The following is a 26138-nucleotide window of genomic DNA, read 5'->3' on the forward strand; positions in this document are numbered from 1 at the left end:
TATAATCAATATTGTATATTGGTTCCAAGGCAGAAGAGTTGTAAGGGCTACACAGAGGAGGTTAAGTCAGGCTAATTTATTAGTAAAGCAGGCATTTTATGACCTGAATATGAAAAAAATACCATAAAAATTTAAAAGAGAAAAAAAGGTTGGTGGAGAAAGGTGAATTCTAAAACAAAAAGAGATAGAGGAAATTCTAAATCAAAAAGGGATAAAGCAGATGATAAAAATGATCATTTTAATTATACGAAATTGAAAGTGTTCTATACAAACAAAATCAATTCAACCAGACAAACAAGAGAAGTAGTCACCTGGAAAAAAATCTTTGTATGTAATATCTCTGAACAGTCATCTGATAATGAAGATATAAAGACAACTATGTATGAGACCATATGCCTTTTATCAATAGATAAGTAGTCAAAGGATCTGAATAAACAGTTCTCAAAAGAAGAACTGGAAACAATAACACATGAAAGAATGCTCTAAGTCACTAATATTAAGAAAAACAAAAATCAAAGTAACCCTATGATTTTGCTTCATGTGTGGCAACTGGCAAAGTTAACAAAAGACAGGGAATAGAAAATGCTGGAGACAACATGTAGAAAGATGGGCACATTAATGCATTGTGAGTGGAGCTGTGAATTAGCTCAACCATCCTATTGCATGGTTAGAATTAATCACTTAATCCAATAAAACCATTGAAATTAAGCAAATAAAGTAACAAAAATGTCCCTATTCTGACTCAGAGTCTATACCCCAAGGAGGTCACTGACAAGAAGAAAGACCCTTGTACACCAAAGTATTTATAGCAGCATTCTTTTGTGATAGCAAAGAACTGGAAACAAAGTTCATGACCATGGTTTGGGGGACTGGCTAAACAAATTTCAGTGTACAAATAGAAAAGAATATAACTGCACTGTGAAAAATCATGCATATGATAAATATTGAGAAGCATGGAAGAAGTTAAGTGAACTGATGCAAAGTGAAGTTAAAAGAACCAAGAAAACAGCATGCATAAAGACAACAATGTAAAAAGAAAGAATGCCATCACCACCAAAACAATAGAAACCAAAGGCCATGAAATCGTAATGGCCAAATCTGACCCAAAAGAAGAGATAGTAGAGGACACCCCACTCTGGTTCTTTGCAGAACTGGGGGACTGTGGATGTGAATAATGGCACATGTCGGACATTTTAGTTTTGCTGAACCTTTTATGTTTCTTCCATTTAAAAAAATGATTTGTTGTAGGAAATGACCATCTTGGAAGAGATGACAGGGAGGAATATACAATGGGATATGTAAAAACGAAAGATATCAACAATTTTTAAAGTTAAGTATGTAATTGTAAAGAACAGTTTTAATGGCACCATTACCGATCCTGCCCGAAAACGGGTGTGTCTTTTCTTTTCTCTTCAATGGTTTAAAATCTTCTTGCTACCTTGTTAATTCTACTCATTTATTTACTAAACCATTTGGGGGTTCATTTGGCCCAGTAGTTGTTTCTTCTATCTTCAATCAATTCAGCTTCTGATTGTAAGAGACATGAAGGTATGCTTTGGGCTCTTGCATGCTACCAGAAATAGACAGCTATTTCAAAACCCAAAGGAAAACAGAAGAGTCTTGAGTTTCTGGTTCATGATCCTCTTTTGCAAAATTAGTAACTCCACTGGTCAGTTCCTAACCTGCCACATTCAGCAGATAAATGGGGTTTTTTTAAGACTCTTGGAAAAGCAAAAATCAATAGGTTAAAATCAATATTTCTGATGTTAAGACAGCCTTAAAACCCTTGGGTCTGGACACTCAGTAAATGCTTCCAGTGACTAAATATCCATGCCCCATGTTCTTGTTTAGGGATTAGGGTTCTGTAGGGCTTTGAGGCAAGAAATATGTATCCCAATGGAAAGGGCACTGGATTTAGAGCCAGATGACATGGGTTCAAATCTAGATTTGTTCACTTAATAACTGGGTCACCTTGGTAAATCATTACCCTCTTTGGGTTTCAGTTTCTTCATCTGTAAAATTAAGGGGCTAGATGACATTTAATCCATAGTTTCTTCCAGCTCCAAATCTATAAATTTATGATACTGTGTTATTTTAAAATGGAGATGATTTGTACTCCCCTTGATAAGGAAGAGGTCCTAGTGAACTTTACCATATACATAGGATTAAATTCTAAGACAGAAGGGCAAGAGCTAGGCAGACAGGAACAAGTGACTTGCCCAGAGTCACACAACTAGGAAGTATCTGAGTCCGTATTTGAACACAGGTCATCCTGACTCCAGGTCTGGTGCTCTATACACTGTGGCACCTAGCTCATTCTCAGGGTTTTTTTGAGGATAAAATAAGATAATATTAGTAAAGTGCCTAGCATAGTGCCTGACACATAGATGTTTGCTCCCTTCCCTACTATGAATGCAAGTATTACCATATTCCTCAAGGGACATTTTCCACTGCCCCAAATGCTTTCCCAACTAAAGGAGCACTTTGTGTTGGCATTTCCACAAATGTTTGGAAAAACAGAAAGACTTTCTTTTCATTTCACCCTGCCTAGGTCTCCCTTTGACTTTACTATCTCTGTCTTTGGCACCACTTTTCACATAAACTCCAATGTTTATAAACTTGGAATTATTTTTGACTTTTTCTTATCCCACAGCCCTTTTAGCTCTAATCAATGATCAAGTCTCATCAATTCAACTTCTTCAGTATCTCTCCTATTTCCTATTCTCCATTCTCATGGCTGCCATCTTAGTACAGGCATCCATGAGCACCAACTGAATTTAACAAGCCTTTCCATCTTCCCTCTTCCTTCTCTAATCAGTCCTTCATATTGCTATCAAATTCTACTTCCTTGTATGTCAAGATGGTCAGGTCATTCGCCTTCTCAAAAACCTTCAGAGAATCAAAAACCAAAACTGACTATAACCGTTAGACTCCCCTGTCTGCCATTTAAAGCCTTAATCCAATTATGCATTCCAACATACATTCCAATACTTGGACATTTGCTGAGAGTTAGTAGAGTATTGCTGGGAGACAGAACAGAGACTTAGAAGTGTTATATGGTGGTATTCTCAACATTTCTTTTTATGTCTCCTTGTGCAATTTCTTTCTCCTTGCGTGTGTCTGTTTTGTTTGGCTTCTGAGACAGTCTAGATTTATTTCCTTCCACAATTCAACCATAATTTGGGGCAGCTAGGTGGCACCATGGCTAGAGTGCTAGGTCTGATGTCAGGAAGACCCAAGTCCAAATCCAACCTCAGATAATGTTATTAGCTTTGTGACTCGAGGCAAGTCAACTTTACCTTGCTTGCCTCCATTTTCTCATTAGATGAGATAATAATTGTGGTGGTGGTATTCACTTGGAGGCAGGAGATCCTGGGTTCAAATCTGGACTCAGATACTTCCTAGGTGTGTGCTTCTAGGCAAGTCATTTAATCCCAATTGCCCAGCCTTTACTGCTCTTCTGGCTTGGAACTAATACTAAGTATTAATTCTAAGTAGGAAGATAAGGGTTTAAAAAAAAATCAGATGCTGATCCCATATGAAATTCTCCAAAGCATGGAGGCATACTGATATCATACCCCCAGGCAAGCTAGAATTTCCATTAATAGGAATGCCTCTTTTGTTGCTCTGTTGTCTCCCACTCTTCCTGATCCCATTTGATGTTTTCTTGGCAAAGACATTGGAGTGGTTTGCCACTTCCTTCTCTAGCTCATTTTATGGATGAGGAAACTGAAGCAAACAGGGTTTAGCAACTTACCCATGATGGTGGTAAGTGTCTGAGGCCAGATTTGAACTTATGAAGTCATTCTGACTCTAGATGGGACATTCTATCCACTCTACCACCTCAGGAGTGCCACTGAGCAGTGGAAATAACACAGATAAATACATATCTCTCAATCTAGCAGAGATAAACGTTTCATATAAAAAGCAATCCAAGCCTAAGGAGATGGTGATGATGTTAACATTGGATCACCCACCTTTTAAATCTCCTTGAGTAAGAGAGCATTCCTTAACTCTTTTATTCCTTCACAAGGACTACACCTAGAACAGTGGTTCCTGCTACCAACTCTGCTCCTGCCTGAAATCCCCAGGTTCATGTCATAAAGTGGGGAGCCCCCTAAAGGAAAACAAACCAGCATATGGCATAGTGTTCAGCACATAGTAAGTGTTTTTAAAATGGTGGCCAGTAATATTGTTATGATATATTAATAAATGCTTGTTGATTAATTGATTATAAATAACATATCCAAAATGGCTCTTATCACTGTTCCACACTAGCTCTTGCTGCTCTGGTGTGTCCATAGAATATATGTACCAATGGAGAACTGAGCAGTAAGAGTAATTGTCAGGTCAGGTCTAGCAGACTTAAGTGAATTATAATAGCTGGATTGCTTTTCAATTTCCTCTTCCTAGACAAGGCTACTTGGGAAATCAGGCCTCCTCAACATGAATTAAATTCAACAAACACTTGCTGAGAATCTACCATGCACAAAGCAATATTCAAACACTAAAGATAAACATTTTTTTAAATAAAAATAATGGGGCATCTAGATAGCACAGTCCTAGATCCTGGGTTCAAATCTGGCCTCCCACACATCCTAACTGTATGACCTTGGGCAAATCACTTAGCCCCAGGTGCCTAGACCTTTCTTCTATGGACAGAAAACAAGGGTATAAAACTAGATAGTCCCTTTCCTTAGGGAACTTGTAGATTATGAGATATATAACATGTATGCAGATAATTACAATGGAAGTTAGAGGGTAATCTGGATATACAAAAAAAAAGAGGAAAATGAAGTACTCTAGGAATATTTGAGTCTCTGGGCATTCACAGCAGTAGCCCACCTGCTCCAAGACAGACTCTAAGCCATCTTAGATCTCAGGTCTCAGGATACTTGAGGTCTAGATTTTGCTTCCAGGCAAGTGCTTCTGGCAGGTATAGGATCATCTCTGGGGCTTGTCTCATGTGTCGCCATCTTGGAATGAAGCTCTGGGATAGGTGGAGAGTGAGAGTTCAGTCCTGCCAGCCAGAGACCCAAGCACCTGCTTACTCTTATCTTTGGCATGTCTCAGAACTTGGAGAGTGTGAGGCAGCGAGGACCCACACCAACTGCTTAGTTTCCACATGACCCCGGAGGGCACAATTGGTTTTGTTCAGTTGTTTCAGCTGTCATCTGACTCTTTGTGACTCCATTTGGAGTTTTCTTGGCAAAGATACTGGAATGGTTTGCCTTTTCTTTCTCTGGCTCATTTTACAATAAGGAAACCAAGGCAAATAGAGTTAAGTGACTTGCTCAGGATCACACAGCTAGTAAATGTCTACGGCCATGTTTTGAACATTTGGAGATGAGGTTTCCTGACTCTAGGCTTGGCACTCTATTTGCTGCACCACCTCACTATCAATCAAGGGCACAATGACTCCTATCAGCTACTAACTCCTCATCCTAAATAGACAAATGACCAGCTCCCACGCCTCTTTATCACCATACTTCCAATTCCACATCTTCTGAGTTGAAACACCTCTCCCCATACTCTCATCTCTATCTACCTTAAACTTCTCTGTATTATTTTTATTTTCATTTTCCATTTTTTAAACCTTACCTTTCATCTTAGAATCCATACTATGTTTTGGTTCCAAGGCAAAAGAGCTAGGCAATGAGTATTAAGTGACTTGCTCAGGGTCACACAGTTAGGAAATGTCTGAAGCTATGTTTGAACCCACGTCCTCCCATCTCTAGACCTGGCTCTCAATCCACTGAATCACTGCCCCCTTCCATATTATTAAAAAAATACATTTCTTACCTTCTGTCTTAGAATCAATACTGTGTATTAGTTTCAAGGCAGAAGAGAGGTAGAGGCTAGGCAGTTGGAGTTAAGTGACTTGCCACCTAGCTAGGAAGTGTTGGAGACCAGATTTGAACCCAGGATCTCCTGTCTCCAAGGTTGGTGCTCTATCCAATGAGCTTCCTAACCGTCTCCCCTCCATATAATTTTCTCCTCACCCATTCTGTTGCACTCCCTGGGATGTTCACTGTATCAGAGAAGCTTTCCTGTAGCTGTACTAACACATTCTTTACATCTTGTGCCAAGAGACATCTGACACTGCTGCCCTGGCCTCCTCTTTAGTAATAGATGATTCTTTTATCTCCTAGAAGCGGGACCACAAGAGGAGGAGCCAGTCTACATCACACTTTCATTTCTGAGTCATCCTTTTACTACTGTTAATCAGCAACTTCACTTTCTTTGGGCCAGCTTCACTTCCTCTGCCCAGCTTTATCGCCTAGACCAGATCAGTCATTTACACAGGGTCATTCCTTCTTCCAGAAGCTCAGGACCCCACATACATCTTCCCTGTCCACGCCGACCTTTGTTCTCGTACTTGGAGAGTGCAACATGTCCAGGTCGCCAACTCCATCAGCTTCTTCAGCTGCCAGGACCAGCATCTTCTCTTCATCTTAGTCACACAGGAATCTCTCTCCTGTCCATGACCAACCTCCATGATCCAGAATGCTGAAATTCTTCTGTTTTGCTACAATTTTTTATCCTACCATCTCTTTCTGTCTCACTCCTCCCTCCTGAAGTTATTCCTCACCCAATCTTGAGTCCCAATCCTTTCGCCCGGCTCTCTTCTCCCATTCCATCACCCTTCCCTTGGCCTTCCTCTCTCTTTCGTCTGGACACTTATACAATCAGTTCTCCTTGAATTCTTTACCACTTTATCCTATTGCCAGCCCTATTTTGCCAAATCCCAATCCTGGGTCACTCTTATTGGCGGTCTCCTCCATTCCTATTCATTCACCTGCTGCTAAAAGTATTTTTAATTGCATAAAAAAAATCACTCAATTGGACAACTAGGTTCACTATGAATTTAATTTATCTAATCTCAACTGGACCCTTTCTGTTGCACTGAAGGAATATAAACATACCTGCCTCCAGCTTTTTCTAACTCATTTACTCAGAATACCTTCCCAGTGACAAAGTCCATCATTTTTACAGCCTGACTCCTTAAAAGTGCCATAACCTAACACAAAAGAAATTGCAGATTAAATAACATAAATGAAATTAAATAGGTTGCTTCAGGAAGTTAGAAGATAGATATGTATACTATAGAAAGAAGGGAAAGAGGAGAAGAGAAGGAAAAGGAAATGGAGAGAGAGAGAGAGGGAGAGTCTTGTGATAACAACAGGATAAAATCAGAGGCATTGAGGTAGCACAGTAGTTAGAGCACCAGGCCTAGAGTCAGGAGGATGTGGGTTCAAATTTGGCCCCAGATACTTCCTAGCTGTGTGACCTAGTCACTTAGTCCTTATTGCCCAACCCTTGTGGCCCTTCAATCTTAGAACCGATACTAAGATAGAAGATTTAAAAAATAGATTTAAATCTCAATGAGGAAATTCCCTATATCAATACAAGTTATCATTTCTCTGCAATTTGTTTATTTATGGTTTACAGATTAAGTAATTTGTCCAGGATCACAAAGCCATTACAGGTCAAAGACAGAATTTTAATCTAGATCTTCCAAGTTGTCTCTCTGATATATCTATCCACTATATGGCACTGCCTCTTGAGAGGCAGTGTGTTGTCATGAAGAGAACCAGTCTCAAAGCCACAAAGACCTGGGTTCAAGTTCTCCATCTGGCATATACTGGCTGTATGACCCTGGATAAATCACTAAACCTCTCAATGATCTAGGTCAGTGATTAGAAACTCAAATAGAAACGAATCCTTTCCTCTGCATATCAACCTGTGAGTTGGACACATTCTGTTTTATTGTTCAGTCTTGTCTGACGCTTCATGATCCCATTTGAGGTTGTCTTGGCAAAGTTGGTTGTGGTTTACCATTTCCTTCTCAACTCATTTTACCAAAAAAGGAAACTGAGGCAAACAGGGGAAAGCAACTTGCCCAGGATCACACAGTTACTAAGTGTCTGAAGCCAGTTTTGAACTCAGATCTTCCTGACTCCAGACCTGGTCCTCTGTCCCCTGTGCCACCTTGCTGCCCATGACACATTCCAGGTAACTGTCGAAGCCGGCAAGTTGCAGAGAAGGTGGCGACCTACATCATTAGTAAGGGGGGATTCCCTCCCCTGGGAATCAGTGTCATTCCTGCTTCCTCTACACAGACACATGTACACACTCTCGTGTGTGTCTCCGTTTGTGGATCATTTCAAAATTGAAGTTCAGAGAGAGCAAGTGACCCCACGATGGAGCTCCCGGCTCCCAGCTCAGTCCAGGGCTCCTCTCTGTCCTCCACGGGACTGTCATGATCCCTCCAGAACGCCTAGAGTTGGCTAGTCGTATTTAAAAGAAAATGTTTTGAAAGCCTTATTGATGTTGTGATGAACGCCTCCACCAATCCTGGAGTTGTCTCTCTTTCCCGTTAGCTGCCCTTGACCCTGGGAAGGCTGAGTCTGAGGCAGGATCGATCGGAGACTCTGGCTGAGGTTTTCCTCTCTGTGATGAGGTTTGAGCTTTGGGCTGCATGCAGTTATTTTTAGAGGCTCGGAATCCACCAAATCAGGGGCCTTTTTGAAACAGCCCTCCCTGACTGGCCAGAGGTGGGAGACCCAAGCAGAGCTATTCAGCCCTCCCTCCCAGGGCTGCCTTCCATTTCCTGGCAGGATTAGGAACCTGGGCTCCCTTCTTCAGATCCCCAAGGGAGAAGACCCTTCAGAATCAGGGCTTGGGGGTTATCCTGTATCTAGGGAAGTCTTCCTTGGACACTGATGTGATCTGAAGGGTTCAAACCCACCCCAAATAGCCATTAGTACTAAAATTTCACCATGAAGAATTCATTTCTTCTGTGTAAGAACTAGCCTTTTCCACATTTTTATTAAAGTGAAATTATGGGGCAGTTTGGTGGCTCAGTGGATTGAGAGTCAGACCCAGAGATGGGAGGTCCTGGGTTCAAATCTAGCCTCAGACATTTCCTAGCTGTGTGATCCTGGGCAAGTCACTTAGCCCCCATTGCCCAGCCCTTACCATTCTTCTGTCTTGGAACCAATACACGGTATTGATTCTAAGATGAGAGGTAAGGGTTTAAAAAATGAAGTTATGGGAGAGAGGATGGAAGGAGAGTAATGCATTAAAGTGGCATAAAGGATAGAGCTCTGGGTCTAGAGTTGAGAAGATCTGAGTTCAAATTCCTTCTCAGACATTTATGAGCTATGGAACTCTAAATAAGACTTTAAAAAAAACCTCTTACTTTTTAAAAAAAATTTTAACTTTAACTCTTTTTAAACTCTTACTTTCTGACTTTAGTATCAGTTCTAAGATGGAAGAGAAGCAAAGGCTGGGCAATCAGGGTTCAGTGACTTGTCTAGGGTCAAGCAGCTGGGAAATATCTAAAGTCACCTTTGAACCCAGGTCCTCCCAACCCTAGGTAAGACTTAAAAAAAAAAAAACCTTGAATTAATCCAACCATTCTGGAGGACAATTTGGAACTATGCCCAAAGGGTGATAAAAGACTGTCTGCCCTTTAATCCAGCCATAGCACTGCTGGGTTTGCACCCCAAAGAGATAATAAGGAAAAAGACTTGTACAAGAATATTCATAGCTGCGCTCTTTGTGGTGGCCAAAAATTGGAAAATGAAGGGATGCCCCTCAATTGGGGAATGGCTGAACAAACTGTGGTATATGTTGGTGATGGAATACTATTGTGCAAAAAGGAATAATAAAGTGGAGAAATTCCATGGAGACTGGAACAACCTCCAGGAAGTGATGCAGAGCCAGAGGAGCAGAACCAGGAGAACATTGTACACAGAGACTGATTCACTGAGGTACAATCGAACGTAATGGACTTCTCCATTAATGGCAATGCAGTGATCCTGAAAAACCCAGAGGGATCTATGAGAAAGAACACTATCCACATTCAGAGGAAAAACTGTGGGAGTAGAAACACAGAAGAAAACCAACTGCTTGATCATGTGAATTGATGGGGACATGATTGGGGATGTAGACTCTAAACAATCACCCTAGTGCAAACATCAATAATATGGAAATAGGTCTTGATCAATGACACACAAAATCCAGTGGAATTACGCATTGGCTACGGGAAGGGGTGGGGAGAGGAGAGGAGGGAAAGAACATGATTCTTGTAGCCAAGGAAAAATATTCTAAATTGACTAAATAAAATTTTCAAAAAAATAAATAAAACTCTTGCCTTTCATCTTAGAATCAATACTGTGTATTGGTTCCAGGAAGAGTGGTAAGGGTCAGGAACAAAGAAAAGCCAGGTAATGCATACGGAAGGAAAACTCCGTACTATGAATTCTTGATGCAAGATCTGTCAGAATTATTAATTGAATAATTAATTATGTCAGAATTATTAAACGAATTAATTAAATAATCATAAGTATCTCTCCTTAGAGAAAGAGAAATCCAAAAAGATGAAACTCCATCCTGCTTTTGAAAATCATTTTCTCCAAGGCATTTATTTTTCCTTTAAATCCTTAACCTTTTGTCTTAGAATATTAAGTATCAGTTTTAAGGCAGAAGAGCAACAAGGGCTAAATAATTAGTGATTTGTCCAAGGTCACCCAGCTAGGAAGTATCTGAGACCAGATTTGAACCCAGGACCTCCCATCTCTAGTCCTGGCTCTCAATCCACTAAGCCACCCAGCTGCCTTCCAGTTAAGACATTTAACCTCTGTTTGGTAAGTTTCCTCAACCATAAAATAGGGATAATAAGAGCACTTACCTCCCAGAGTTTTTGTGAATCTCAAATGAGATATTTATAAAGCACTTAGCACAGTGCCCAGCACATAGTAGGTGCATAATAAATGTTTTATTCTTTCTTTCTTTCCTTCGATCATGAAAAAAGCAGCCTAGAGCTTCTCCATAGCCCTGTGTCCAGGGAACAGCCTACTACCATACCCCTGGATGGCCTTTCCACATGCTCATTTCTCCTGTCCTCAAAAACCTTCTGTAGGCCCTGCCATCCCCTCAGGCTATCATCTCCCATTCTCAGCCACACTCCTGGAAAAAAAAAATTATCTATACTTGCTGTAGGAAATGACAAAGTCAGGGCTAGAAGCAAAGCTGTATGGTGGGTTTTGGGCACCAGCCCACCTCCACCTGGAAGAGACTTTCTAGTTATTTAAGTTAATCCCTTCTCTACAACTTATATCTTCAGATTTGCCTAGGGCACTGAGAGGTTAGTGACTTGCCCAGGGTCTCCTAGGCAGTATTGTCAGAGGTCAATTCTAAATCTAGGTCTTTCTGACTTTGGCTGGTGGAGGGGGGGGGGCAGAAAGTCTCTCTTTATCCTCTATGCTGCATGGACTCTTTTCAGAAAATCACTGAGATTTTTTTTAAAGAGGCTTGTTCCCTTCCATCAATGAAACTTTTTAAAAAATGATATTGAACCTCTTTTACAATAAGTAGCAAAAAAGAAGGAATAAAGCAGATGCCTATCCAATGAAGAATGGCTGAACAACCTGGTATGCAATTATAATGAATGTTACTGCACCATAAGAAATAAAACATGGGAGGAATTCAGAGAAATCTAGGAAGATTTTTATGAACTGACATACATAGAAGCAACAAAACATGCATGACTCCAGTAGTATGAATGAAAAGAATAATAAAATGAAGCAAAGAGCTGTAATTATTATAAAAAACAACAACAGTCTTAGCCCAGTAAAAAGAGTGTCTGAAGTTAAAACATTGGAGTCAGTGTCTATTAACTAACCGTGGATCCTAGGCAAGATACTTGCTCTGTTCAGGTTTATTTTCTCTAAATGAAAGGGGTTGGGAGTTAACTAGGTGGCTCAGTGGATAAAGAGCCAGGCTGGGAGACAGGAGGTTCTGGATTCAAATTTGACCTCAGACACTGACTAGCTATGTGATCCTAGGAAAGTCACAACCCCCATTGCCTAGTCCTTACTGTTTTTCTGGCTTGGAACCAATACTTAGCATAGATTCCAAGATAGAAGTCAAGGGTTTAAAAAAAATGAAAGAATTAGTGTCAGGGTTGTACTAGTAAATGTTTAACAACAAGCTCTCCAAAAAAGAAAATGTATGCACAACACACTTTAAAGTTTATTCTTCGTTATTAGTAGTTTCTCTATCACTTTCTTAAGCTTAGATAATTAATAAAAACAATAACTCAGGCCTTGATTTGTAGCATTTTCAGATTTTGAGGGTGTAAATGCTTACACTGAAAATTTAACAATCTGCTCCAGGGAGCAGGTTCCAGCTGGCTTCAGCAAAGCCCCAGGTTAGGGCAAGATGATCTCTGATGTCCCTTCTAGCTCTCAATATACAATCTTTTAGTGCCTGAAAGGTGGAAGACTAGGGATGTGGAATTTTGAAAGCTTTCTTCAATATGATGGTGATGATTGTTTCTGCTGTACTGTTTTCTTTTCTCAAGGGGCCAGTAGAAAAGGGAGTATCTCAAAATGACAGGGTTGTAAAAATGAAATCTATCCATAAAAACATAAAGAAGAAAAAGAAAGAATTCCTTCTGTGCTGTTATTTCTCAACACCTCTTCTGGGAAAGGAACGCCAATGAAAACAAGTTAGAACGAGCTGTTGAGTTTCAAAAATTTATCACCATGGTTTAAAACAGCATTTCTAAGGACTGCATTCCATTCGTTATCAAAAGCTTCTGGATCACCAGGAGTGGGAGCCACACGGACAGCCTGTGCTGGGAGCCCTTTCCTAGGCTCAGCTCCACGTCTCCGGGGCTCGCGCAAGGCTTTGGGGGCTCGTGAGGGTTGGGGAGTGACTTGGCAACTCGGACAAAAGCCCCAACCGAACGGGAATAGCAACAGAGAGCCAGATTCCTCTTCCTGCCCTCCGGGATAGGGAGGGAGATGGAGGAGTGGAGAGGGTTGGCTTCCAGTTCCAGGGACTTAAGTTAGACAAAAGGAAAGATTTCTTCCCAATGAGGATCTTCTCTTTCCAGGAACCATTTCCTTGGGGCTTAGTTTCCCCTGCTATAATATGAAGAGGTTGGCCAAGATCTTCCACATGATGATCCCTTTCAGGGCTAGAACTATGCGCCTGTGATGACTGAAGGGTGCAGAGTTCCTGGAAAGAGGGGATGGGCTGCCCTTTGGAGATCTAGAGAGAGAGACAGGATAGGGATTGGACCTGTGATGCCACCAGTACAGGGAACTCCCCAGGGAAGAAACTTCATCCATCAAAGCACCTTCTCGGGAACTCGAGTCTTTGAGGGGTTCCCAGAGCACCGAGGCTAAGGGACCTGCCCAGGGGTCACACAGTCAGAATGTGACAAGATCTAGTCTTCAAATCCAGGTTTTCTGACTCTAAGGCCAGCTCTCTCCCTATTAAATAAGGGGTCAACATTCCACAGCCTGAGGGCTAAACCCAGTGCAGTTGTTTTAAGTAGAAACTTGCCAACCAAGAATGGTTTTTATATTGTTTTATATTTAAAAACAAACAAAAAACCCTTTATTTTAGAACACAAAAACCGAGGCAGCCAGGTGGCCCAGTGGATAGAGCACTAAGCCTGAAGTCAGGAGGACCTGGGTTCAAATCTGTCCCCAGACACATTCTAGCTATGTGATCCTGGGCAAGACACTTAACCCCATTTACCTAGCCCTTGCCCTTCTGTCTTAGAGTTGCTACTAAGACAGAAAGTAAGGATTTTAGATATTTATATAGAGAGTTCTATTTATATTCATATATATTATACACTATATGTTTAAATATTAAAAATTATTTTAAATATTAAATATTATAAACAGCATAATATATACTATATATTTAAATATTATAAATTTAAATAAATTAATTAAATACACACATATATTTATATTTATATATATATGTATATACGTATATATATATATATATATATATATATATATATATAAATATATGTGACTCAGTGGGCAGAGCCAGACCTAGAGATAAGAGGTCCTGGTTTCAAACTTTACCTCAGACACAGTCTAGCTATGTGATCCTGGGCCATCACTTAATCCTATTTGCTAGTGCTACTAAGACACAAAGTAAAGGTTTGAATATACAATATAATATATACTTTTATATATTATATAGTATACATTCATATGTTTACATATGTATATGATATATAATTACATATATAATTATATAAATAGTATATGTATATTATGTTATATAGAGGGTTATATATCTAATATAAATAAATATTATATATGTAAATATAGGGGCAGCTAGGTGACTCAGTGGGTAGGGAGCCAAGCTTAGAGATAAAAAGGTCCTGGGTTCAAATTTTACCTTAATCACTTCCTAGCTGTAGGACTCTGGGTAAGTCACTTAACCCCAATTGCCTGGCCCTTACTGCTTTTCTGCCTTGGAAGTAATACTATGAATCAGTTCTAAGACAGAAGGTAGGGTTTATGTGTGTATATATATATATATTTTTTCAAATTTAATTCAATTCTAATTCATACACACACACAAACACACACACTCACACTATGGAGACTGAAACAGAGATGGAGACGAGAGCCAGACTGTAGATGGCGCTATAGAGAGATAACGCGATACCTTTAAATAGCTCAGCTACGCTATTATCCAGAGGCGAGTGGATGGATAAATCGGTGTTGCCAACCATCCCAGGTTACACGAAATATTTAGACTCTTTTCCTAGAGCAGCTATTCCTCCTCAGCCTCAGCACCCCCGCTCAGGGCGCAAGGAGGACGGGAGGAAGGAGGAGGATTTTGGAAGGTGAATGGCACTGAAGCTTATGGTTTTAAATAGTAAAAATGAAATTTTAGCCTTTGGCATTAAAGGTTTTCTGGAAGAAGAATTGGCTTGAGCCTGGCGCCCCGCCCTTCCTCCCCCCCGGCCCCCCCCCCCCCCCCCCCCCCGGGAGCTCTGGGTACCGCGGGATCAGGCAACGTCTCAGCCTGGGCTGGCCTGACTCAGCAGGCACGCTGTGATCTCTGTGGCTAGGCTGCCCCCCTCTCCCTGGAGATCCAATAAGTGTCTGGTGTCCCGGAGACTTATCTTGACCTTCCAATCTCTGGAAAATCAATACCATTTTTTTTTTTACCAAACCTGTGATTTCTTGGATTCAGGGATCTCTGAGTGAGAAATGCCTCTCACTGTGGCAGAGTGCCTGCTCTGTAACTGAGCATCTCAGCACGCTGCCTGGGGAGCCGAGAGGTTCAGAGAATGACCGGAGGTCGCATGGTAGTAGGTGCCAGAGGTAGGACTTGAGCCATGGAGAACAAATTCTTGAAGTGAAAATGTTAACATAATCGGATATAAAATATGTACCTTTTGAAGTGCAAAAAGATTCGGCAAGACTCTGGGCAAGTCAATTCATCCCTTACTGCTCTTCTGCCTTGGAGTCAATACTGTGTATTGATTCTAAGATGGAAGGTAAGGGTTAAAAAAAAAAAAGATAAAATAACGGTTTGGGCCTGATTCTGAGAACACGTTGCCTTGCATTGGCCCAAGATGGTCAAAAAACATAGTATTTAAAGATTTACAGTATGCATTCTTTTTTTTTTAACCCTTACTTTCCATCTTAGAATTAACATTGTATATTGATTCCAAGGCAGAAGAGTGGTAAAGGCCAGGCAAAGGAAGTTAAATGATCTGCCCAGGGTCACAGAGCTAGGAAGTATCTGAGGTCTAATTTGAACCCAGGACCTCCCATCTCTAGACCTGGCTCTCAATGTACTGAGCCTCCTAGCTGCCTCCTGCAGTATGCACTCTTCACAAAAACTTTGTGAGAGAGTTAGAGAGGACAGAACAGAATAAGCATTTATTAGTAGGAATACTATGTGCCAGGCATCATGCTAGGCAATTTACAAATATCTCATTTGATCTTTATAACAACCCTAGGAGGTAGGTGCTATTATTACCCCCATTTGACAGTTGAGGTAAATAAGGTAGTTAAGAGGTTTAGTGACTTGCCTAGGCTCACAGTCTATAAGTTTCTGAGGATGGATTTGAACTCAGGTCTTCCTGTCTTGAGGTCCAACATTCTACTTACTAAGTTACTTAGTAGTATAAATCATTACTAACGCATTTTATATATGAGGAAACTGAGGCTCTGAGAGCTTATGTTCATGGACCAGTAGAATGTAAGTTCCTTGAAGGCAAAGGTGGTTTTATTTTTGTCTTTATCTCCCTAATCTTTAGTATAATGCCACTAAGTGTCTGAGATAATGATTTACTAATAGACTCCCAACTCCAAGTCTCAGCTAGCTCTCCACTATCCAATATGCTATTAGGGAAATGACGGATTATTGCTGGGAACAGTATTTTAGTCAGTGGGACTTTAAAGAATGCCTCTTGAAGGGAGAAGCAACATAGAATTAATAGCCTTCTTTAGCCAGAAAGACAATGGCATGGGGGAAGAAGCAGAATGAGAAATCCCTGTAGAGCTGCCCCCAGGGCAAACTAAGGAAACCAGGAACAAGGGACCTACCTCAAAGTGAATGGCCCCATTCCCATCTGCATCAAAGGCATTGAAGAGGAAATGTGCATATGTGGTGGCATCTGCAGGGACAGACAGAGGGAAAGGGCTGGTGTTGAGTGCCAGGGACCTGCCAAGATGCCTCCCACCCCTACTCTTTGCTTCCTCCAGGAATAACTGTGTAGGGCATGCCCAGGGGAAGGGATGCTTCATCGCCTGGAGGAAGAGGGGTGCTGGCAGAAAGAACTGAGAACCTTTTGAGTGGAGGGCAAGCCTGGTTCAGACTGTCTTCTGTGGCTGCTTGAAAACTGATAGCTGCACCTCCATGGATATCTAAATGGAGAGAGCTACCTAGGAAGGAGAGTTATTAAATGCCCCCAGTGACAAATGTGTCAGTGGGTCATCACCGGTCACAGAATGTGCCCTGGATCCTCAGTTAGCCCTTGCTGCAGATGACATGGGTAGGTGAGGATGAAGGGCTGAATCTGCCCAGCTACCTTTGCTGTCAGCCTTGGAGACAACATTAAACTGAGGGATAAATGGCTCTTTAGCACCTATGGGAATGGAAATGGAAGGGAGGGACTAATGAGGTCAATCTTCCTTCTTGATTGGGGAAATAACAGGTTCACACACATGGAAAACTCACCTCCCTGAGGGAAGAACTGGGAATAGATGAGCTTGAAGGTCTCTTCATCTACCAGACCAGTGGGACATTCCTGCAGCACGGAATCACCCTTAGTGACACAATCCACTGCTTCTACTCCCCAAATCCCCATACAGTGAGTGGCAGATCTCCATCTTTTGTTGTCCTGGACCACCCCATCATGGCTCACCTTTTTATATGTTATCCCATCACCCACCTTCTGTCCCTTTTCTTTTCTGCTTTCTCTAATAAGCTCTTGATCCTCCATGACACTTCATCAAGCTCTGAGGAAAAAGATGGAGGCACTAGGGCTAATCTCCCCTTCCAAAATCTCTTTGTCCTCCTAATCATCCCTAGTTCTAAACTAAGAAAAGACTTGGGTCATGGGAAGGGACAACAGCTTTCTAAACACCACATAACCCAAGGCAACAATGCTAGACGTGCCATGCCTCCTGAGTTATTCATACCCATTTTATTGTCCCAACTCAGAGGTTGCCATATGTAAAGTCACCCTCAGATCCATGCTCCACCTCCCAGAGATCTAGAGACATAGACTACAGTGTATTTCCTTATCCCCTCCTTCTCCGCCCCCCCCCCACTACAACTCAAAAGATACTCACATTCTTGAATCCTCTGTACAAAGACTGCAGCTCCTTCTTGGTAAACTTGGTCTGAGCCTGGAGTTGGTCCAACCCCTCTGGCTGGTGGCGGACAGCAGAGAGCTCCAGTTCACTGTCACTACTATCTGAAAGAAGAGAAGCAGGCACACAGCTCAGTGAGTGGTGGTGCAGAGTGGCAAAAAAGAGCAATGGGGTGAGATCTGGAGGTACTAATTCAAATTCTGCCATTTCCACTTTGGAACTACATGACCCTGGGCAAGTCACTTAACATCATTGTCCCAACTCAGAGGTTACCATATGTAGAGTCATCTTCAATCTATACCTTACCTTCAAGAGATCTAAAGATGGACTACAAGAGCTGCCTTCTCTCCCCACTACAATCCAAGAAATACTCACATCCTTGAATCCTTGAATTGAAATATAATAATCCCAATTGCCTAGCCCTTACCTCTCTTCTGCTCTGAAACCAATATTTAATATTGATTCTACTAGAGAAGATAAGGTTTGGTTTTTTAAATCCCTAGACTAGAAGATCTCTAAGGTCATTCTAGCTCTGTGATTCTATGAGTGGCAGGATTCCCCTTTGGAAGTGAAAATATAGAACTGAAAGAAAAAGAGAAGGATATAAGAGCTCTCCCATGCCCCCAAAGTCAGTTTATGGAAAACAAGGGTCTTGGACTAAAGTAAGGAAAAAGTCCCTTGATCAAGCAATCATTCACAAGTGTTCCATTTCCATGTTTAAAAACCTCAAAATTCTGTTCTCTGAATATCTTCTATCATTTCCATCTCCCTGTATATTCTACTACTTCTAAACATAGACTTTTTTGTTACCATTTATTTTTATTTCTATATATGTAATAATATGTAACATAATAATAATATAATACATGACATTATAAATAGGTAATAAATTATAATAAATACATTTATTCAAGAAAAAAATTCTCATACTAGCTATCTATTCTCAAATGCTTTTATTTCTTGTCCTACTCACAGCTTGCCAAAGTCCATAACCTGGATTACTCCTACCATCTCCCACTTGTTTTGTTCTTCCTATTCAGAAACTGCTGAATCGGGCTAGAAGAAGTCACAGGACCATACTTACTGGGTCCACTACGAATTTATGCTCTTTAATCTCACCTAGGACTTCACCTAAATTTATAGTCCTCCCTAAATGATTCTCAATCTCACTCAACACAGTAGCTGTTACGAGTCTTTTTTTCTTCTCAAATGAACCAACACACACACACACACACACACACACACACACACACACACACACATACCACATTGTCTGGATGGTGGATCTTGTCTAATATTTCAACAACAAAAAAAATTGAAATCATTCATCTCAAGCTCCTTTTCTCTTCCTCCTCCTCATCTCATATCCCCCTTACCTCATTCCACTACTTTTTCCTGACCTTTACACTAATCTCTAATGAAAGAGAGGGCCCATCTCCTTGCCAAGGCAAGTTTTTCTAAAAATACACTCTCAATCTCATCACCTCCAGTCTTTTCTGGCAGATTGCCTCCACTATCAAACCCTGTCTCTCTCTAATCTTCACTCTCTCCCTATCTATGTGTTTTGCATGATAATACATGTATAACCCATATTAAATTGCTTGCCAGCTCCAGGAAGGGGGAGGAGAGGGAGGGAAAAAAAACCAATTTGGATGATATAATTTCAGAAAACTTATGTGGAAATGTTATTACATGAATTGGTATATTAAAATGTCTATAAAAATAAAATAAAATTCTCCCTATCTGTTGGTTTTCCCTGTTTCTTAAAAACATGCCCAGTGTTTTCTCTTATCCTTAAAAATCCCCACTTAATCCTATCATTCTCACAAAATGGTATTTCAAATATCTCCTCTCCTCTAAACTCCTAAAAAAAGACACCTATGCTTCATTTTCTCTCTTCTCACTCGTTTTTAAACCCTCGGCAATCTGAGTTCTGACTTCATTCTTATGAAATTGCTCTCTCCCAAATGACCATTTATCTCTTAATTGTCCAACCTAATGGCCTTTTCTCAATTCCCATGCTTCTTGATCTCTTTGTAGCATTTGGCATTGTTGAACACCTTTTTTCCTTCATACCCTCTGCTCTGTGGACTTTTATAGCCTTATCTTTTTTTGGTTCTCTTCCTACCTATCTCATGAATCCTTCTCCATCTCTTTACTGGATCTTCATCTATAGCATGCCTACTAAATTTGGGTGTCCACAAGGCTCTGCCTTAGGCTCTCTTCCCTTTTCTCTCCTTTTCTCTACCATTTCACTTGGAAATCTCATCAGCCCCCCCTCCCAGTTCTATTATCTTCTCTATGTAGTATTGATTCCCAGATCTATATTGAAAGTTCTTGTCTCTGACCTTGAGCTAGTTTCTCATCATAAGCTACCTAGATGTGTTAGAAAGATTTCACTCAACAAGTTAAAAAAATCTCATGTTTCTCCTCCTACCATTCCTTTTAGAGAACTTCCTTATATACACACACATACTAAAAATGTAAACTCCTTCAGTGCAAAGATGTTTTTTAATAATATAATTCTTTTCAATCAATAAAAATAGATTTTCTCTTTCTCCCACCCCCCTCATGTCAAGAAGAAAAAGAAAATCCTTACAACAAAACCCTTTGTTTTGCATAGTCCAATAAAACAAACCCTCCATTGTCCATGTCCCAAAAAAAGTCTCATTCTACATCTTTAATCCATAACCTCTCTATCAGAAGGTGAGTGGTAGCATCATATATACTCTGGAATTATGATTAGTCATTGAGTTGAGCAGTGTTCTTTGGTATTTCATGGTTGTCTTTACAATGCTATTGTATCAGTTCTTTTCCTGGTTTCTGCTTACTACTGTACTCTGCATCAGTTCATATAAGTCTTCCATATAAGAGCTTTCCATTACATTATATACTATCATTTGTTGAGTCATTCCCTAATTTATGGGCACTCCTTGGAGTTTCTAGTTCTTTGACACTACATATAAAAATATAAAATATACAAATAAATATTTTTGTACATGTAGTCTTTTTCCTTTGATCTCTTTGGGAGTCCAGATATAGTAATATAAGTGGATCAAAGGGTATACATAGTTCAGTAAATTTGGGGGCATGATTGCAAATTGCTTTCTAAAGTGTCTGGACAAATCCATAGCTTCACCAACAATACATTAATGTAACTATTTCCCTATACCCAGCAGGGACTGTTTTAGTTTTTCCTTGTATCCCCAATTACTTAACACAATGTCTGGCAAATAGTAGTGTCTAAATGCACATCAATTGTTGATTATCCTATTGAAACAACAAAAGGGCAGAAAGAGTAGTCTGTAGGGATGGGGATAGAGGTAGAGGTGGGGACAGGTAGACAAATGGAGGAAACAAGACTAGAAAGGGCAGCATCAGCACCATGGTGAATGAGAGAGCAAAGGAAGGAGAAGACAGGTACTACTCTTTGAATGTCCTCTAGGACACAGAAGTCATATTGTCCTTTGGGAAGAGATGGGCCGGCATGGTTTGAGGTGTGGAAACATGACTTTGTTTCTTGGAAAAATAACAGAGGCCTTAAATACATGATCAACAAACAAGCCAGATGGATCAATCAATCACCAAATATTTGTCGAGCTCCTCCCTGGGTAAGGGCAAATATTTACTGAGCATGGCACAAGGTGATCACATAGTGATGTTAATGAGAGAAGAGAAGTGATCCCTCTCCTTAAAGAACATCAGAAGGACAATACCTTACTGCAATAGCAGATACTTCTGAATGCCACACATCTATCTGCATCCAAGGGCATTGCCGAGCATGTGAAAATGTCAACATACTGGAACAGAAATCAGGAACTAAGCAGCTTTGGAGCTGGAAGTGTAAATAAATGAAACTGAGGAAAAGCTACTGAAAAGAAGGTGAGATTGATTTCAAATGACATGGATAGAACTGATCTTGCAGAGAAGGAATGGGAGACTGATCCAGTTGAGAGATAATTCACAAGAAGGATGGGCAGCTAAAAACAGAAAACTGCCCTTGAATCCAAAGTTAGAGAATGAACCAGTTTGTGCTCCCCCCTCTCATTGCCACAGCTGGCAGCTGAGTCTGACATGAGGAAACAGAGGGAAGCATGTCTCTCCTCTTGTTGTGGTTGTTCAGTTGTTTCAGTCATTTCCAACTCTTCATGATCCCATTTGGGGTTTTCTTGGTAAAGATGCTATCATTTCCTTTTCCAGTTCATTTCTTTGTTGTTTGGTTGTTTCAGTTATGTCTGATTCTTAATGACTCCATTTGGGGTTTTTACAGGAGTGGTCACTCATAACCTTGATTCTTCAGAGACTATAAAATGTGCTCCAAAATTACAACCACAAAGAATATTTCCATTGGTGACCTAGGTACAAAAAGTGGCATATAAGATATTCTCTTGAGGAATTATGAGACTGGGAAAAGGAGATGGAACAGTTCTGGGGGAAAGGAGGAATAATAGAGGCATGGCCTGAAAAGAAATGATAAGAATATATGATTAAGAACTATATGGGATGAGAAGGCCTTGGAAAATACTATTCCCAAGAAAATATAAGCTCCTTGAGGGCAGAAATTATTTCCCTTCTGTCTTTGTATGGCCAGGGCCTAGCACAGTACCTAACACAATAAAATACCTACTTTTACATCTACATCTACATTATTATTCCTCAGAGATACAAAGTCATGATTTCACAACCTCTAATTTTTCTGACATCTCAGCACCCATCTTCTCCCTCCTTTGTTCTACCACTCACTGTGGCATTGTTGCTTCTCTCTCTAGTACTGGTGTCCTGTTTAACTCATTTCTCTCCCCTAGAAAATATACACATCAGTGGGTATTAAAGTAGACAGGACTCCAATAAGTTGCTGAGCTCATCCCCTAGTATTTTATGCAAAAGACCCAGTTTCCATTCTACTTAGCAGAACTCCGAAGGGCAAAACACATTTGGGAAGACCTTGTCCAATTCACTGACATGCTGGTGTGGCAGTGGAGCTTGGTGTCAGGAGACCTGGCTTCAAATCCAAGTTTTGACATTTATTTCTTATATGATGATGGCCAAGTCACTTCAACTGAGTTTCAGCTTCAACATTTGTGAAATGGAAATAATACTACATTCACTACTTATCCCAATGGGTTGTTGTAAACAAAGTTCTTTGTAAATCTTAGAGCACCATTTGAATGTGTTATTGTTATTATTCCTAACTTTTCATCTATGGAGTTGGGATTCTGTCTTGTAGCTACAACCTCAAGTCCATAATCCCTCCCTGGGAAAGATATTAGGACCAATACCTAACCCCAAACTGTCATATATATCATATACATCCATTTCCCTTCCCTTCCCTTCCCTTCCCTTCGCTTCCCTTCGCTTCCCTTCCCTTCCCTTCCCTTCCCTTCCCTTCCCTTCTTTTCCTTTCCCTTTCTGAAACTTCCCTTCCCTTTTCCTTCTCTTCCCCTTCTTCTCACTCCCCTCACTGTCTCTCTCCTTTCTCTCTCTGTCTCTTTCTTTCTTTCTCTGCCTGTTCCACCCAGACTTATCCCATTGTTTTGCTATATTTCTTCTCAGGGAGTCAAGTCATATCTAATCATATCTAATTCTCTGGATTAAAATATACAATTCTGACTTAAAGACCAAATAAAACAAGCATTTCCATATACCAAGTAGAACAGAAAAACAATATTGTATATGAAACAGTGAATCTGTATATTTCATAGCTTGTTTTTCCATGAGTGTATTATAAATTAAATATGTAACTTTTCAATTCTGTACTGCTTATCTGTGTTTCCTTCCCAACTTCCTTCTGTTCCTTTCTGTCCATTAAAAATGCTTCATTGACTCTCTTTTCTTTTTTTTGGGAGTTAACTCTGTATCATTTATTCTCCCTTTTCCCCTCCCACACAATTGCCCAAATTGTTTATTTCTTTTATCTTTTCTTTTATTCATCTGTCCTCATTACCCTTCCTTCCTCCCTCACAGAGCAAAACAATAAAAGTCTTCAATACATATAAGCATAGTCTAGCCAAAACAAATCCCCACAAAGACCATATCTGAAAACACACATCTCACATTCACACTCAGTGAATGGTGCTGCTGACCACAGGTCTTAATTTGCACAGTCACTATACAAACCTTTTGGGCTCCATACTCCTGAAGATATGCTCATTTTCTCTTCCTTGTATGTCATTTTCCAGAAGGATTTCCTCTCATCTAAACAAACCCAGAAACCATTACCCCAGAACTATAGTTCTCTTGATTCACACACCCCAGGACAAGCCTTGGATCTCCACTGTCAAAGATGTGACTCAATGCTACTTTCAGTCCAGATATGGCCTACGGTGGAGGCATAACTTCTCTCCACATATTGGCTATTACCCTTAGCTCATGTCTAGCACATAGTTGGTTGGTTGTTGTCCTTTATACTTGAAAAGGACCAAAATGACATCACTATTGATGTCTTTTGACCTTGAATAAATTGGATTTTAGTGAGGCAGAGCTGTACAAAGTCACTGGCCTCATTCTCTCTTCCAGTCATCAAAATCCAGTGGCAAGACAAAAGTCAAGAAGACTATCAACGTCCCAGGATGGCAGAGAATGACTTTAGCTTCTTTGATGTCTAATTAAGCTCCAAGTACTCCACAGTGCCTGCTTTATCCACCTTTATGTCCATTTGAACAAACTGTTCTTATCCACTCATTCTATTATGACAAGTCTTCACATGCTGGGTTAGACCTTCCCCTATTCATGGATGGGTTTGACGTCTATTGGTTTCCCTCAACCATATGGGATGTTCAGAGAAGACTAGTATCTATAGTGTGAGGGTGTAAGAGCTCTTTTCAAAGCTGTTTGCCTTCTTTGGTGTCTACCTGCCACGTAGCTCTCCCCTATGGCTCCAAGAAGCTATGGCATGCTCAATGGCCATATCCCTATAAACCATCTTGGCAGGTGGGCTAGCATGTAGCAGATGCATAATAAATGCTTGTTAATCAACTAATTGGTATCTGCTGGGAGCCATCAGGTCACGATGTCCTGACAAAGTCACTTGTGGTAGCTAAGGAGGCCACAGAGTGGCCCTTGGCAAGATGTGGCTGCCCACTTCATCCCCCTTGTATGACCTCTCTCATTAACATCCCTTATCTAAGGAATTGCTATGATTACTATTCCCCTTAGTCTCAAAAGGAATAATGCAAGAGTAAAATACCTGTATTCTATTTCCCTGAAATATCACCAAAAGATCAGACTCTCAAACCTAATCCCAAAACACTACCATGGGTTAACTTTTACTTAGGTACATAGTTCCCAGTAAAACCGCAGCTATACTCACAGAAATTTATTCTCATGAAGCCAGCATACAAATCAATCATAAAGACCCATACAAAATGTACAGGTACACCAAGCTTCATCATGCCTCAATGACTTGATTCTTCCCCTTGAGAAACTTCCTAGTAAACCTTGAAAAATGATCAGTCTAATATTAAATCTGAATTGTGTTCCCAGTATCTCTCAACCTCAATGATATGAGTGTTGAATTGTCTTTAAGAACTTCTGATTATTTCTTTTTAAGTAATAATAAGTAAATTTCCTTGATTGTAAGCTCAAAACTCCTCACAGGGTAATGAGAAGCCACCTGTGACTAAATCATTTATCTTGTGTGAAACCTTTATTCTGTCAAGAATCTGTAATTACAATACAAGAATATAGAATGTTAATCAAGTGATTTGTTAGAAGTTGATGTATTACTACTCCAATGATCTCTATTTAGACATGTGTGTTAGGTAATGTATCTGTGTGCCAAGAAAATGGGTATAAAAATAAACAGACCTGGGGATGGTGGAGCAGCTATCAGATGCAAAGCATGCCCATGGCCATAAAATATACAGCTCTCTTCCATTTGTTATTTTCTTGACTGATTGTTTGCCACCTGTCAGGAACCCCTGGAGTTGTGAGTGAGGCTGGACTTTGCCCGTGGCAGGTATCAATAGGAATTGTAGCATTATATAAAGGAAAAAAAATACTTGGAGCCCTTAAAATGGGGTTGGAGACCTGATGCTGTCACTTTGGTGGCATGCACTGGACTAAATGTGATAGGACAAATATAACTACAAGAGTTTCCTTCCCCAACCCACCAGACTAGATTTCCCCCAAAAGAAACAAATCTGGGACTTCACTGGCAGTGAAAAGATGGAGTTAGGGTCAAACTGTACAACTCTTGACATGGTTTCCTGGTTCCCTAAAGGCACAAAAAGGTATACTTATGTGGAATCATAACCCTAAAGATTTGATGGATGGAGTCACTATACCTGGCCTGCTGACTAGAAATGGAGATAAGGAGGGAAGTCACTACCTGAGCTAAGTACTAGTTTATCTTTATTGGGTATCCTTTCTATTCTAGAATGAAATAAACCTTTTTTTGTTTTCTGTTCAATGATCTACAAGTGTCTCATTTGGTCCCAACAACAAAACTGAACTGTGTTTGATTCA

At 40.4% G+C, this 26138-nt stretch overlaps 1 protein-coding gene and 1 pseudogene across 3 annotated transcripts in view; one reads left to right on the top strand and one right to left on the bottom strand.

Annotated features, from left to right (window-relative positions):
- KCNIP3 (potassium voltage-gated channel interacting protein 3) overlaps positions 1–26138 on the bottom strand; it is a 165249-nt gene that overhangs the window by 6857 nt on the left and 132254 nt on the right. For 2 of the 3 annotated variants that reach the window (XM_056813743.1, XM_001373698.4), the window contains 3 exons: positions 17652–17776; positions 17035–17104; positions 16401–16471 (listed from right to left, as the gene is read on the bottom strand). In XM_056813743.1, the coding sequence (XP_056669721.1) occupies positions 16401–16471; positions 17035–17104; positions 17652–17776 (266 nt within the window). Of the gene's footprint in view, positions 1–4772; positions 13069–16400; positions 16472–17034; positions 17105–17651; positions 17777–26138 lie in introns of those variants that run through there. The other variant, XM_016424666.2, reaches the window with a different exon arrangement.
- Positions 2087–2174, top strand: LOC130456787 (U6atac minor spliceosomal RNA; annotated as a pseudogene).

This window comes from Monodelphis domestica, chromosome 1 (genome assembly GCF_027887165.1).
Source record: "Monodelphis domestica isolate mMonDom1 chromosome 1, mMonDom1.pri, whole genome shotgun sequence".
In the NCBI taxonomy this organism is placed as follows: Eukaryota; Metazoa; Chordata; class Mammalia; order Didelphimorphia; family Didelphidae; genus Monodelphis; species Monodelphis domestica.